Below are 16594 nucleotides of genomic sequence, written 5' to 3' on the forward strand. Positions count from 1 at the left end.
CGGGATGGCTGCTGCTGCCTATCTTGAGTCCCTTGGTAGTTCCCACTCTCTTCAAACTTCCTTCTTACTTCCTATCCCAGAGTGTTGAGTAGACAGTCTGGGTGGTGGTCAGCAGCTGCTGGCTTCCACCCTGCCACGGCTGCATTTCATTAGTGGGTAAACTGATTGCTCCAAGTATGTTTATGTGTGGGTGTGGTTGTACAAATCTATGCACTCTATGCACTATACATGTAGATACAGATACACATGAGCCATTATCTTACTCTCAGCCCACCCTAAATTCATTCCTGCTGTGGGAGTTCTAAGTGGAAGGTTCCAATCGCTTGGTGGATATGTTCTTTTTGTAATATTTGCTCCAAATTCTGGCTCTCAATCTACTTTATTTTTGTTTATATGTTATTTACACTTTTGCACCAGAAAACTTCCCCAGATCCTGGGTCTGAGACCCATTATCCAGACATGGAACCCTCCTCTTCCTCTGCGGCCTAGAAAGCCCCAAATGGTTTTCTGATTTACAGAATTAAATATAATCTGACTCTTGTGGCAAGCTACAAAATTCCCAACTAACAGACACTCCCATTAAATATATAACATACACAACATCTAAAAGTATCACCGATCCAGCATGAACTTGAATTATAGAGGCATTCAATGCCCCTCGGGTAATATCACTGGTCTCTTCCCAGGCACTCAAAAGTGGGCAGTTTTCCAGTGGGTCATAAAGCTCCAAGGAATGCTGACTGGCACATGCATTTAAGTTTCTATTGCCCTGCTAAAGCAACTTAATCCAAGATGAGTACCTGAAAGAGATGATATCTCTCCTTTATATGTGGCCTTCCCCAACGTAGAATCAGAATAATGACTTTTCAGGCACATAGAACAAGTATCAATTCTATTTCTCCAATGGTATTTTAAAAATTTCAGCATAAATTTTACCCCAGGATTATTTGTTTACAGGCACATTTTTTTCTCTCCTTTGGGAAAAGCAAATAGAGGCCATCACAGTGAACACATGAGCTCTATTCAGACTACATATTTTCTGGCCTAAAATGCTTATTCCTTTTTGAGATGAAAGCCATCAAGCTGGTGAATTATCCAAAAGCTCTTTCCCTTCTGTCGTTGAAAGTTCGTGGATTTGGGCCAAGGGTCCACCCTGATTTTGGGCTGTCAGAGCTGCATAGGTGCAACCATAGATCGTGGATACTAGTATCAAGAGACACACGATTCCACACACAATCCCTATAATGACAACGGTAGCCACTGCACGACGCAGATTTGTCAGCCTTGGCTTGGGTTTGAGCTCACATTCCGACCGGCTCTCAGGAGACCTCAGAACAGCCTGATGAGCAGAGCCTGGCTGTGACACCCTCAGGGAATCCAGATCTGAAGAAGGAAAAGAGCAGGGCTGGTACAGCTCGTGAGGGATTGTAAGGAGGTCCTTTCCCTTCCAGGGATCTGGTGACATGCAGATGACGCCATCGATGACTCCCCCTTTAAGAGACAAAACCAAGGAATGATAACAAGGCCGGGTTGAACTGCATTCCTAAACCCTCAGCCTGCAAAAACTTAGGCAGATGGAATTTATAAAGCACCTTTTCCACCCCCTGGAGTCAAAGAACTTAACAGCTATATTTTATGATTGTAAGATTTTTAAATTGGCTAAATGCTAAAAATGCACGCACAAAATTGGCTATTATGTAGAACCAAGAATTCATTAGAAGCCAAGTTACTTTTAGCTTATAAATACTGAGAGAAAAACAATGCAAAAGCTGAAGAGAAAGAGCTTTGGAGGCCAATCTGAGGGCGCTTGTTACCAACAGCATTCCTACCATTAGCACCCTTAATGAACCCTGCCAAACAAGAAATCTATTGTACCAAATTCCCATTGGAAACCTAAAATAAATAAACAAAACAAATGTCCACTGTTGTGATGATATGGGCTAATTACAAAGACCCCATTTGTCTACCAACCCTCCAGGGATGCCAGTCAGGAAGGTAGAGTGTTTTGAAGTGTTGTGTGTGTCTGAAGATTACCCAGCAATATTAGTTCAGTTCTTGGGAATAGGTACAAATAACATGTTTCCTTGGGTCTTGAAACATTTTCTACTTCAAGTACCAAACTTTTCATTGGCTTGTTAGTGCCATTTTCCATTCATATTCTGCTAGATAATTGATTTTCTCAAGTACCTAAACTACTCGATTTGCTCGAGCGGGCCCAGTAACGTCTCCATTGGAGACTTTTGTTGTTACTGTGTCTGGCATGTCGAATACTCTCGGTAGCTTGCCGGGCTCTCCGAGAGGGGCGGAGGAATCGAACTCGGGTCGGCCATGTTGGCTGCGTGCAAGGCAGACGCCCTACCCGCTGTGCTATCGCTCCAGGGCTGGAGCGATAGCACAGCGGGTAGGGCGTTCGCCTTACAAGCGGCCAACATGGCCGACCCAAGTTCGATTCCTCCGCCCCTCTCGGAGAGCCCGGCAAGCTACCGAGAGTATTCGATATGCCAGACACAGTAACAACAAAGTCTCCAATGGAGATGTTACTGGGCCCGCTCGAGCAAATCGACGATCAACGGGAGGGCCTTTACTTTACTTTACTTTTACCTAAACTACTGCTATTCAAGAGGAGATTTGAGTATTTGATTATTTTCTAGAAAGAACCCTGTTCTATCAGATTCCTAGTTGGCCTAACTTTACCACTGAGTTACTATTTAACCCAAGCCAATATGCTTCCTGACTAAAGATTTTTTTAAGCATAAAACATCATATTTGTATACTGATAATAATTTATGAGATAAATGCTCATCCTTCTACTCTGGGGATAATTCTTGTTCCAAATCATTCAAGTCATGCGTGAATGAATAATTACTCATACCCAGGCTTCCTCCTCTTCTCTCATCCTACATTTTCTCACTGTTTTCACTTTTTCTCCCTACTTCTTTCCTTGGGAACACCTGAGGCCTGTGAGTTTTATACAGTGACATTCAGTCCATTCCCTAGACTGGTCAAAACTTCCTGACCAAAACCTATCATGGTCTGTTGCTTAGTTCTTCCTTTTGTTATAGGCACCTTCCCCAGAAAAACAGTGAAGTCTTAACCAAATGTGATTGAAAATGCACTGTGCATGTTATAGGTGAATTATGAAATTATAACAGAAAGTTCTATGCAGGAGGTCACCACCTTAGTATAATTGAATTTTTCCTGGCATCATGTGTCTGCATTTAGAGAATGCTTTCAGATCCATTGTATCTGAGCCTCTAAGTCAAGTACTACTTGATTCTGTAAGTAGATGGAGCCATTAGAAATCCAAAGGATATCATGTGGCACAGGTTTTACCTGGATTAGTGACTGTGTCAACATTCATCTCCTACCCTTTTTTCTTATACCAGTTGAAATTGAAGCACCTGTCCCTCACTTCCCTCCTGACTCTCACTTCTTCAGCGATACCCCAAAGCAAGAGTACCAACTCTAAAGCAAAAACATAAAAGAGGAAACTGAGGTGATAACTCAAGGAGCAAAGTACATGCCTAGAATGCGCAAGGTCCTGATGGATCTAAAATATGATATGGGCACTTGAGTACCACTTGGTGTAATTCTAGTGGCCACCAGCACTAGAACTCTGATCCCCTGAGCATTTACAGGCATGACATATATTTTATAAAAGTAGATAACACAGAAGTTTCCAAATCTTCTAAGATCAAGTGCATAAAACCAAAGATACAGAGCAACTGCGCATGATGAACTAAAGTGGCTTCATATGACCTGATTAAGGATTCCCCTGCATTGCAAACCCTTTTTTGACCTTGCTCCAGTGATTGCTATAGGTCAGAAACCAGAAAGACAGAAATAAGGCATGGATGTTTGGTAAGGGACAATATTTAACTCTGTCTTAAGCACTGTCAATATTAGGGTAAGACAGAACCCAGAGGTCCAGAATGGTGGAAATTCACAGACTGGCCCCTGAATCTTGGCTGGTTTCAGGATCATGACATTGCTGTGGTACAACTCTGTTCTCAGCCTTACCCCCTCCACCTCCTCCACCGTGTTCTTATCCCTACACCAGGTGGTAAGACCACTGATGACAGCTTGAGGAATCCACTCCCTTCCAGCTTCACAGAAACTGACAGGGCAAGATGCTTGGGATTGGCTTATTATACCCCCCACCAGTGATCTATTAGTAGCTCTTAACAATGCTCTTAGAAGAAAATGGATTCATTCCTTGAGACTTTTCATTTCATAGCTGCATGGTCCAGTTTAAAAAAAACAACAACCTTATTTGATTATTTTTTGCCTTTACTTGGTTATCTGAAAAGTGGGAAGAGGAATAAATAAATTTGCCATGTAAGATTGCTCTGAGAACTCAATTGGATAAATATTTCAAGAATTTATCATAATGTCTAGAGCAAAGAAAAATGGTGTGTTTACTTAGGAGCACAAAGAGAGCACTGTAGCACTGTCCTCCCATTGTTCATCGAGTTGCTCGAGTGGGCCCAGTAACGTCTCTTTTGTGAGACTTGTTGTTACTATGTTTGGCATATTGAATACGTCACGGATAGCTTGCCAGGCTTTGCCGTGCAGGCGAGATACTCTCGGTAGCTTGCTGGGCTCTCCGAAAGGGGCAAAAGAATTGAACTCAGCTAGGCCGGGCCGGTTGCATGGAAGGCAAATTCCCTACCACTGTGCTATCGCTCCAGCCCAACACAAAGAGAGATGAATCGTAATTACCTAATCTATGTACATGGTATTTGTGGAGGAGACAGTAATAGGTCTTTACCGAAGCAAGTCTCACAATGTTACTGGGCCCTCTCGAGCAAATGGATGAACAATGGGAGGACAGTGACAGTGACCAAAGCACATTTACCAATCCTGTCCATCCCGCCACACACACACACACACACACACACACACACACACACACACACACAGAGGAAAAGTAAATTCTTTCCCCTTTTTTTGTCAGCCTGGAGCTACAGGACTGAGTACTAGGCAGTGGAGTCTCTGATTGCTACACCAGGTCACAAAAGTCCCTGCTCAACCACCCATATACTTTGTTCCTTTCGGGTCACATGGAAAATCTTTCTTTTTAAAAAATAATGTCTTAACAAATATCTAGCCCCTATTGCCTCTTACTCAATTATTCTGACATCAAATTGTCTCCCATATGTAGCACCTATTTTAAGTTTGTTCTTGTTACTTAGAAACACCCAAGACTTGTGATCCCTGATACATTTTACCTTTCCCTAACCATAGGTCCTGGCTTGTGTTCAGCACCTCTGCTCTGAAGGAACATTAGCCACATGCTAGAATCTGAGGACTGGAATAGTCTCAGAAAAACCCCGGCTCAACATGGTCAGCTTCACCAATTGTACTCGGAGTTTGAGAAGGGCTTTAATCTGTACAAATATCAAGCAAGAGGGAACTTCCTCATATCCTATGTGGCTCCCAGTGTCCTAGACTTGGTCAATATTTCTGTTAAGACATCTTCTTTATTGAAAATTATATTTCTGTGATGGTTTGGCTTGTTATCACCAGTCCAGAACACCAGGGTAAAGCCATTTCATATAGGTGTCAATGCTTTTATTTGTAATTTCCTATACAAAATAAATTTGCACAGTATATGGCTCCTATTTCAGGTCTTATTGAAGACCAGCTGGTTAATAATATGATGTTTGCTCTATTATTGTTCAGAAGGATATTTAATTCACTATTTTATATTTAAAGACATGTTCCAAATACATTTATTTCTGCTCCAACCATTCTTTCAGTCACTGTTAACTGTAGCTATATGCCTGTATATCTGAAATATCCCTGAGTTCTGTGCTAAGCCAGATACCCACCAGGTCTATGGCTCCTTTTGGATGTTATTAGACATCTCAAACTTACTGGGCCATAATCTGAACTCTTAACTTAGACCATCTTCTCTACTTCTGAACACTCATCCCATCTCCACACTCTTCCCCCTATTGCCTAACTGAAATCATTTTATCTGGTTGCTCATATACAAAATACATTTTGTATTTTGAATTACGAAACAAAATTGAATTACAAAGCAAAATTGAATTTTCAGCAATTACCGTTTGCTTCCTCTCCCACTTCAACCCAATAGTATTTTTATCAGTTCAATATTCAAAATATTTCCCCAAATCAATCACCTCTCTCTACTCTTCTTGAAGCCGCAACCATCTCTTCTCTGAATAACTGAATCACTCTTTTTTTCTGATACTCTTCCTTCTTCTACAACCTTTGGTTGACTTTCCCTAGAGATGCCACAGTGACCTTTCAAGATGTAATTGGATCATATTATTCCCCTGATGAAAATTCTTTGAGCATTTCCATATCACCTAAAATAAAACAAATGTCTCGGCCTGCTCTATAGGTTCGTACATGACCTGGCCGCTTGTCCTTCTCTTTGCTCTGTGACTCCCTTTCTCTGTCATCCTAGCTATTCTTTCTTCCTCTTTCAATATGTTTGGCCCTTAGCATTCTCCCCTGCCAGCCCTTTGACTTGCTGTCCTTTCCCCCAATGACCTCACCTCAATGAACTTTGAAAGCTACCTTATCCCTCATTGTTTATATTTTGCTCAACATCACCACCTTCTAAAGAGGCTTTCCTTGGGCCTCCAATCTAAGAGGGCACCCCAGTCCTCCATTTTCTCCCTTCCCCTCCTCCTCCCTTCCCTGACACTACTATCTGAACATGTTATTTGTTACCTTGTTACCTTCCTTAGGATCTGTTTCTACTAATGAAAGCCCTACCTCTCTGATGGCAAGGATTTTTGTTTGTTTGTTTGTTTGTTTAATAAGATTTTCTCAGCGGGCTGGAGCGATAGCACAGCAGTAGGGCGTTTGCCTTGCACGCAGCCAACATGGCCGACCCAAGTTCGATTCCTCCGCCCCTCTCGGAGAGCCCAGCAAGCTACCGAGAGCATCTTGCCCGCACGGCAGAGCCTGGCAAGCTCACCGTGACGTATTCGATATGCCAGACACAGTAACAACAAAGTCTCCCATGGAGACGTTACTGGGCCCGCTCAAGCAAATCTATGAACAACGGGAGGACCGTGACCGTAAAAAGTGCCAGGCACTTAAGAGCCATACAAGTGTAGGAATGTATGAGTGAGTGTGCTTTAAAGGAGGCAAGACATTCTGTGGTATGCATAAAAAGTATAGTGTCCAAAGTAAAAAAGCATTCATCCTTCTCTCATCTCTACTTCTACTCTATGATCTTGAGCAAGTCATTGAACCTCTGAGACCCTCTCTTTTCCACTGGTAACATGCTAGCATTAAATCAAAGGGGGTGGAAAACATTACTATAAAGAACCAGAGAGTAAATATTTTAAGCTTTGCCATGCAGTCTGTGTCATGGAATTTCAACATTACCCCAATATAGCAAAGCAGCCACAGACAGTCCATAATGAGAGAGTATGGTTACATTCCAATAAAACTTTATTTACAAAACAGGAGGTGGGCTGTGTTTGTCCTCAGGCCATAGTTTTCGGACTCCTGGGTATTTTCCAGAGCACCTTATTGTTAGTATTCTAGGAGCTCTTGTTTTACTTAAAAGAGTTAGTTAATGAAATAGCACATGACTTTAGTGAGGGGGACCTTGTTGCATTCAATTTCAGGAATACTGGTACTTGTTAAAGCAGATAGGAACAGCTGAAAAATGGATAAAAGCATACAAGCAGAGGTCAAGTATCCCAAGCAAAATGTGCTAAGCTTCTGCTTGGATCACTCCTGAAAATTAGAATTTGGTGCCAGTTTGGAGTTGAACAAAATATTCAGGGGGCAATTTATTACCTTAAGGCAGAAAAGTTCCTAGATAAATAGCTCAATATTACTATTCATCAAGATAACAGAAGTTTATCTCCACGAATCATATTTGTAGATGAATTTAAATGATCTCAGTGACTCACAGTTTGCCATACCATGGAAATGACATTCATGTGAAAAACCCCATGAAATTCCCCTTGCTCCCCTCCCTCTCAACAGACACACACACACACACACACACACACACACACACACACACACACGACTTCTAGTGCAGAGAAAAGATGACGTTCATTTTAGATGGGCCATTCCTAGGTGGAGTTTCCAAATAGACATTACTAACCTTTGTAGATAAAGTTCTCCAACCAGAGTTTTAGACCAAGCAAATGGCAGTTGCATTTCCAGAGGTTGTCCTTGAGAAGTAAGAGCCTCACACTGGGCATGGATTCTAGAAGCACTCGATCAAGCTGCTGAAGGTGGTTTTGTTGAACTGCAAATGTAGTTAGGTTCTCCCAAGGCTTACCCAGGGAGGTGGGAAGGTGACTAAGATTGTTGGTTGACAAATCCAGCTCTCTTAGCTGAGGGAGGGAGTGAAAAAGTTCACTTTCCAGGGAATGCAGGGAGTTCTGGGTTAGGTTTAAGACCTGCAGATGCTGAAGGCCATGGAAGGCTGCAGAAGCCAAAAAGGAAAGGGAATTGTTGCCCAAGTTCAAGGCAATGAGCTGTGGAACTGATCTAAATGCAAAAGCAGGAAGCCGGTTTATCTGGTTATCTTGCAAGTGCAGCATGAGAGTCTGAGGAGGCAAATTAGAAGGGATTTCCACCAGGCCTCGCTGGCTGCAGTCTACAGAATGTGAAGAAGAGAAACAGCGACACTTCTCAGGGCAACAGCACACCACCTGGAGCACGAAGATCACACTGGAAAGCAGGATCAGTTTACCTAGGACACATAGAAAAAGAGTTGGGTAGACACTATAAGAAGAGCTTCTTTTATAGTAGGGCTCTATAAGAAGACACTATAAGAAGAATTTTCAAATTCACAGGCAAAGGCTCTTGAAGAGCTACCATCACCTACAATCTGGGAGAGTTTTCTTCCTCCCCATGGTGGATGAATTGGGCTTGCTGGGTAGATCCTCTGTGCCAATGACTGCTGTAGACTCAGCTGTTTATTGTTAGAAGTCATAAATGTAGTATTTTCTCTAATTTGTTCAGTAATTTGACAATGGAAGTCAAACTAAGGATAGGGAATAGAAAGGTTAAAAATTAGGGTAGGGGGCAAGTCACATGACCTTTGTAGGTTATCGCAGAATTATGTGAGCATAAATGTGTAGGAGAGTTATGAGAAGTTCAGAAACCATCTCCAAATCAGCTCTGTCAAATAAAAATTTCTATAGTGATTAAAAAATGATCTATATCTACTGCCTACTACCCATGGAAGCCATAAGTGACTACTTAGAGCTTTTGGCAATTGACTACAATCAGGGAATTGAATATGTTGTTAATGATCATGTTGACAGAGCATGTATAAAAGTTTCCTAACAGGGTCAGGGAGATGGCAATCTCAGAGGATTCAAGTGCTATTTTGCATACAGGTTTAATTCCTGGTGCCATGTGGTCTCCCAAACTCCAAGAAGGACATCAAACATCTACCTGGTAGTATTCTCTTAATACTACTGGGTGTCAGTGACCCCCAAAAACCTAATATTTAGATAATAAAACTTTTCTAACATACTTATGAGCCTCTTCTCAGATGCAATAATACTATGGATGGGGAATGTTCATGAGCTTTTTCTTTATGATATTAAACGTAATAATTGGATCAAAATACCCATGTTTCTATAACAAAGTTCTTCAACATCATTTATAGGTTGTCATATTTTTCACTTTTAACTCAAATAAATGATCTATTATTGATAATTACATTCCCTTTGAATAGCTCCTGAGTTAGTATTTCCAACATAAACACCTGCTCCTTCTTCCCTATCATTAATGGTTTATCATTCTAACCTTTCAAAATAGTTACTTAGTAGCATCAACAACAGAAAATAACCATATGACATGTGCTTTGAGCCAGGAGCCGTTTTGAGTGCTTTATATATATTAATTGATTTAATCCTCATGACCTGGTAAATCTTGTTCTAATATTACCCTCATTTTACAGGTGAGAAAACTGACATGCTGAACTAAATCACTTTCCCCAGAATTTACAGATAGTAAGTTAATAGAGTTATGATTTTTAACTCAATAAATCTGCTTCTAGTCTTTTATGGCTCTTTCTTTTCTTCCCATGAGAAACGTACACTCAAATACATACATACATACATACACACACACCATCATAATGTTTTGTACAGTTGTTTTAAATAGATATAAAAGCATCATCATGTTTCAGTTTTCAATACTCCAATTCAGCCAAAATGGTTCTAGACAGATGTCTATAAAGAGTTAATTCATTCCTTCTAACTTCTTATAGAGTATTCGATAGTGAACCCATCTCCAATTTAATATTTAACCATGCCCTCACTGACAGGCGTTTGCCTTCTTGTAGCTTGCCTTCATTACAAAACAGACTTCACAGCCTCTCATAGACTTCTTTGGCTATGTGGAAATTAGAGAAGGAGAGCTCTAGAATCAAATAGAACCTCCTTGCAGGATACGTTTTCTTGGAATCTACTTCATTAATTATTCTCTAAAGTAGCTATATCACACTTTTCTTTCCCCCTAAACCTTTTATTTTAAAATATGACAAACATCTGTCAAGGGTGTTCTATTAAATTAGAATAATTTATAAGACTGAAGAATTAATATTTAAAAGTCAAGATAGTTATTTATTTCAAAGAGGTTTTCATTTGTCTGTTTTTGGATTTTACTAAGTAAATTGCATTGTTATTGTCCAGTGCACTGGCCTGCTTTTCTGTATCTCTTGAATTCTCTCATGATAGGAACAGTAGTCTACAGCTCGCTGGAAGATGTTTGGAGAGCCTTCTGAAGGATATTCTCTCCACATTAACTGAGCTCAAGACAACAAAGCATCACACTTCCCTCCCCCCAAACATAAGACATGTTTTCCCGACTCTAATCTTGCAAGCAGTCTAAGTGACCCCTTTCAAACTGAAATGTCCTCTACCAGAGTTGAGGTGACATCCTGCACTTTCTCTGGAGGTCTCAACTACTAATTAGTTTCAGGAAATAAAATTGTATGCAAGATACTATGTTTTCCACAGAATCCGTTCATGTCTTCCTGAAAGGTTTGTTTTTCTGAGCTGAAAGCCAGTTCATCTGTTCATTATTTTATATCTGTGTGCCCTATCTCCCAACTCCCCTGCACAGGGACTGATTTCTGAGCTCCCTCTTGAAGCACTCTGGTTTCCATGAAATGGGCCATGGCCTGACAAGGACATTGCTGCATCATGATCTGGTATAGTGGTCCCCAACCCTGTCCTTTGAGTTTAGCCTGGCTCACACATAAATCCTCCCACCAACACCAGTTCTATATCCATTAGGTCATTTGTGAAAGAGTACTTGAGAATAGGTTACCCATAGCTATCTTTTTGAGGAGCTTCCTCAGGTAGCCCAGGGGATGAGTTATGGCTCACCTCTCATGACTGGGTCTCCAGGGGCTTCTGGCCTGAGCCTGTAGCCCATCTTTGTTGATTTGCAGATCAGAAAAGCAATTAAGGTCTGGCCAACTTGCAGACTCGCCCTTTTCTTGCTTTGTTTTGTGACTCCTCCTTGTGCTGGTCTTCGATGCAAAGAACAGTCGCTGCTTTCAGGAGCCCGTTTGCTCAAGCCGTCCTTCCTGTGTCTCCATCTGGCTGGAATTGTTTTCCAGAAGAGAATCTTTTGATTATACCCCGTCTCCTTTCTTAAAGGGTCGGCCTCCCTGGGATCATGCCTGCCTTTCCCATTCAGAGGACGAGCCACAGAAAGAATGTTTGTCAGACCTCGGGGAACAGCTGTAGCATTCAAACATGACCCTGATGCCTCGGCCTTTTTGATTGTTTAATCTGCTTGAAGTCCAGGGCACCAAAATAAAACTGCCTTCTTAATCCGACCGTGGCTTCTGAATTCTGTTGACTTATTAACCAGACTGGGTCAACTCTTGTCAGGCTGGGAGACATTCGATGTGGGGTCCTTTAATCTGGGGTTCTAGCAACAAAGCCAGCAGCATGTGTAATCTGAGGCTGGACTGGCCTTCTGGCAGCTGACACGGCTTCTCCGGTGCACTTGTTTGGCCATCAAAGCCTATTCAGCCAGCATCTGAGAGGATTAGCTGTGTTGACAGGGTCTTGATGCCCTGAAATTCATAGCCCTGATTTACTTTAGTGGACATCTCAGTCTCTTCTCCCTGATGCCACAAATACTTCTCAGCTGCTTCTTTGCATGCTCCCTACTCTCCCAGCTGAACTGACCTTTCGCTCTAAGTGACTTTGGAAAGACTTTGCAATCTTTCATCATTTCCCTGATACAGAGGTTCTGGCTTTTTTCTCATTTTCCACATATAAAACCGTCATATATCCCCCTGAGCATCAGTCCTCCCTGAACTGTGACTATTCTCTAATTGTAACTGTTGAGAACTTTCATGACTGGGACTGGAATGTTTCTCTGTGCAAATCCCCCATCATTTGTGGAGGCAGGTCGAGTTTCTCTGCCTGATGCTTGCCCTTCAACACATCCAAATGCCCCGCAGGTGTCAATGACCATATCTGATGTGAACGGTGTGCTGTTCTGAATCGGTGTGTTGTGGAGCCTCAACAGTATGAGGGAGCCGCAGAGCATGGCCTTAGATTGTTCACAAAGTTGTTCTAGAATTAAGCAAAGCAAAGTACATCATGACCCACCGTACCCTGATATGTGTTCCCAGTATCCTAGGAGAGTGCCTTCTAGGATGTTTTGAGTAGGAACATTCAAACAGAGTGTTCTGTTGGTCCTATTATGTTCACAAGGGAGGGCCTGACAAAATGCCAGAAGTCAGACACTGCACTGCCAGGGGCCAGTCCTCAATAACTCAAGTTGAGAAGGATAAATCTATTGACACCATGAAGATACTGACTGTGCAGCTTGTGCAGGAGGCAAGGACACCAGCAGGGACCACAGGATTCTGTAACTCAACAAGGAAGCACAGTTTAATGCTGCTAATACTCTAAAGCTCCATGGCCTTGGGCAAACCCCAAAATATCTTTGTGCCTCATCTATAGACTGCAGATCTCATACTGCACCACAGAACATAGGAAGCACAGCTTTGCGGTGCAACTGACTCAAAGCGATGTTGAAACATCCTATAAGCAGTGTCTATCTTAGATTTCAGAACCTGGAATAGCTGTTCCCCTCTAAAAACATGAATGCCCTGGAAATGGGCAGATAAACCCATAACTGATGGATTTCAGGGAGTAATGGCTAGCTACCCCAAGTGCCTTGTTAAGTTTGAATTTGCTCCCATTGACTCTAACTGGCTCTGAAAAATTGGTTTTCACTTGGAGTATAGGATGCCTGGACTTTGAAAGACATTGACTGTAGAGGCAGGTTGAGTTACTTTATCTGTTCTCAGCCCACAGAACAGAAGGAGGAATATGGACTATATGTTAATGCCTTTAGCACCTTCTCTCCTTCCCCTTCCTTCCTGGTTAGCCAGATCTGAGAAGTACAAAGTGAAAGTGCATATGAAAGGGTCACCGATATGAGATATCCAATGTCAGGTCAAGCCACTTCATCCCCATAGAGAAGAGGACTCCGCTGTGGGAGGCTCATGGCATTTATATCTAGTCATGAGTTAATTATAGGGGAGTTAGGTCCCAATATACCCTCAGAATAGTATTTACCATACTAGAAATTTCAAGATTCTAAGTTTCTTAGTTTCTATATATTTCCTAATATAAAGGTAAAGGTAAAGGTAAAGGCCCTCCCGTTGATCGTCGATTGGCTCGAGCGGGCCCAGTAACGTCTCCATTGGAGACCTTGTTGTTACTGTGTCTGGCATATCGAATATATTAACTTTGAATATCCTTTTACTCAGATTACATCAGAATGTGTCATTATATAAACCCATTTATTTAACATGTCATCACACAGGATATCAGCTGTTATTATCATTTAAAATTGGTGATGTCTTAAAATGCAACAAATGTGTAGTAGCTCCTTCTTTTAGGTAATTTATGTAGCTATTCTAAAAAATGAATGAGAGCTAAGCATCACAGTCAGCAGGATAGTCATAACAACTGCTTGGATTAAATAAAGCAAATTGAAAAGGGTTATATATTGCATAATACAATTTATGTTGAATAAAATATCACAGTTGGAATTTTTACAACCTCAAAATTCACATTGGTCTGTGTAAAGATGAACTAGCAGGAAAGGGCAGAATTTGTCTGGTGTATACTGGTTATCCAAGGAATAATGGAATTTAATGAGAGGACAAACTTGCAGGCTATCGAATGTCGCCTGCCCACAGGGCAGAGTCTGGCAAACTCCCCGTGGCCTACCAAATATGCCAAATACCAGTAACAATGATGGGTCTCATTCTCCTAAAGAGCCGTGAATATAATCTCAGGGCTAGGATGAAAGAGACGTTACTGGGGCCTGCTCGAGGCAATCGACGAATAACAGGATGATGAAAAAAAATGAAAATAAGAGAGGACAGTTAACCTTTGCTTTCTATAACTTTGCAAATTCAGCTTTCAACAGCAAACACGTTATAGCTATCATTTAACATTTAAAAAGGGAAGAGCTAATTCTGATAGGTAGAGATGCATTTTCCTTACTGGGATATCAGAGATGGCTTCTCCTCTAGTGACTAGTTGATTTATATGTGTGAAGGGAGCACCCCTACGAGCTCATCTCCTCTATGATTATTAGCTACAAGTGTAGCATATATTTATCTGCCAGTGACCTCTATCCTTAACTAGGTGTTAAAATGCCTGGGTGCATTTCTCCTGGTTGTAATGCCCACTTAGAAAAAACTATTATGGTAAAGTGGCCCTCACACCCCTCAGTAGATCTCCAACCAAAGCAGGTGTTGCTGTGTTGGATTTGTTTTTGGTGGGGAGGGTGTGTAGGCAGCTGCAACCCAGGACAGCTAGGAGAAGGCCCAGGCACAACAAATCCATGCAGAAATTTTATTTAGTTGTGGAGGAAAATTGGCATTTAGAAAATATTTTCCTATGTGTTGTAGATGACCCAATGACATGGTATAAAATTTACACAAAGCTATTTAAATTATTTCAATAGTATTTCCTTTCTTCCCTCTCTCTTTATGTCCCTCCTTCCTTTCTTTTTTCCTCTTTTTTCTCTCTATAAAAGTATAGTAAGAAAACAAGGGGCACATATTTAAATGGCAACCATGTCATTTCCTTTTTGCTTACAATAGGCCAGATATTGCAAGGATTTGTATAAGTTAAAGTAATATCTGTAGCTCATAACCCTCCCACCCCTTTTCAGTGGATGAAAAGGACGAGGACATTATTCTTTTGGGTCATACTCAGTGATGCTCAGGGGTTACTCCTGGCTCAGCATTAAGGAATTACTCCTGGCAGTGCTCAGGGGACCATATGGGATGCTGGGAATCGAACCATTGCTGACTCTGATTTCTGGTCAATGGGTGGGCAGGTTTTGCCCTGTCAGTCAGTCTCCCAGGCTCCACCCATCATGGTATATTTGCCCTCCTTTCAGTCCTCAGAGCCCTTTCTGTTAACTTACTGGTTCAAGGGGAATGTTGAGGATAAAATATGAGTCATACCTGGGAATGTTACTTGTCATCTTTGCTTATATTCCTTTAGCTGAGTGAAATCGTATGACCATATCTAACAGCAGGGAAACTGGGAAATGCAGCTTGTGCCTTGGGGGAAAGGAGTCATAGACAATGGAAAATATGTTAATTTATAAGCTTCAGATATACGGTCTTTTTTATTTTTTTTATAGCAGGCTATAACATCTATATATTGAGCACCACAAAAGGTCTAATTTGCAATCATCACTATAATTGACTTCTTTACCCACAGCTACCCTCTTCTCCCCCAGTAACCAAGCACCAATACTTTTTCTGTATTCATACAATTTGCTTTACTTTTGGAGAGATACAGTGGGGATTGTTCAGCCACAATTCCCATCTCCATTTGTTTTGCTTATTTATCTCCCACATATGAGTGAACTTGCCTTTCATCCCCTGAGTTCAATGAGCATAAATCGTTCACGTGTTTTATATGTTGTCAATACTTGTAAGATTCCATTTTTTATATGAGTAGAGTTCCATTATGTATACACATACACACATATATGTCATATCTTTATTCATTAATTCACTGATGGTCATTTAGGATATTTTTATATCATGGCTATTGTAAATAAGACTGACATGCTTATGCACAGTGGTACATGTGTATTCAGATTGGTGTTTTTATTTCTTTGGCTAAATACCCAAGAATTATCTTTGGGCTTTATTATATTTCTAATCTTAATTTTTAAATAAATAAATATACTCAATTTTTCATAGTGATTGCATGGGCTTATATTCCCAACATCAGTGTTCAAAATTCCCTTTTTAATAATAACAGATATGTGATGATAGATCATTGTGGTTTTGATTTACATTTACCTAAAATAAGTAATGAAGAACGTCTACCTCTTCATTAGCCTGTTAGCCTATTCTATATCCTTTTTGAGAAGAGCCTCTGGACATTTTTTATCTTATTTAATTTTTTTAGTTGGGTTGTTTATTTTGTTACTGTTGAGCTGTTTGAGTTCTTCTATTTTTTTCTTCTTAGATGTATTATTTACAAGTATTATTTACAAGTTTTCCAATTCAGTAGGTTGCCTTTTTATTTTTATGATGGTT

The 16594-nt window shown here is 40.9% G+C and overlaps 2 protein-coding genes across 3 annotated transcripts in view; one reads left to right on the top strand and one right to left on the bottom strand.

Annotated features, from left to right (window-relative positions):
* CACNA2D3 (calcium voltage-gated channel auxiliary subunit alpha2delta 3) overlaps positions 1-16594 on the top strand; it is a 1033411-nt gene that overhangs the window by 856262 nt on the left and 160555 nt on the right. The gene's annotated exons all lie outside the window — the stretch shown is intronic.
* LRTM1 (leucine rich repeats and transmembrane domains 1) lies at positions 1079-11545 on the bottom strand. Its single transcript, XM_056129250.1, has 3 exons — positions 11364-11545; positions 8111-8707; positions 1079-1491 (listed from the first exon to the last, which is right to left on the bottom strand). Exons 1-3 carry the CDS (start codon positions 11410-11412, stop codon positions 1079-1081), a joined length of 1059 nt encoding a protein of 352 aa, XP_055985225.1. The 5' UTR covers positions 11413-11545.

This window comes from Sorex fumeus, unplaced genomic scaffold (genome assembly GCF_029834395.1).
Source record: "Sorex fumeus unplaced genomic scaffold, SorFum_2.1 ptg000072l, whole genome shotgun sequence".
Taxonomy (NCBI): domain Eukaryota; kingdom Metazoa; phylum Chordata; class Mammalia; order Eulipotyphla; family Soricidae; genus Sorex; species Sorex fumeus.

Bases quoted from the DNA above. Each gene is read 5' to 3' on its own strand.
- LRTM1 (XM_056129250.1), bottom strand. From the start codon at position 11,412: ATGGGCTACAGGCTCAGGCCAGAAGCCCCTGGAGACCCAGTCATGAGA. The intron at 8,708-11,363 runs GTGAGCCATAAC...TATGTGTCCTAG, and splicing joins TGGAGACCCAGTCATGAGAG to GTAAACTGATCCTGCTTTCC. The intron at 1,492-8,110 runs GTTAGTAATGTC...TGTCTCTTAAAG, and splicing joins GGAGAACTTTATCTACAAAG to GGGGAGTCATCGATGGCGTC.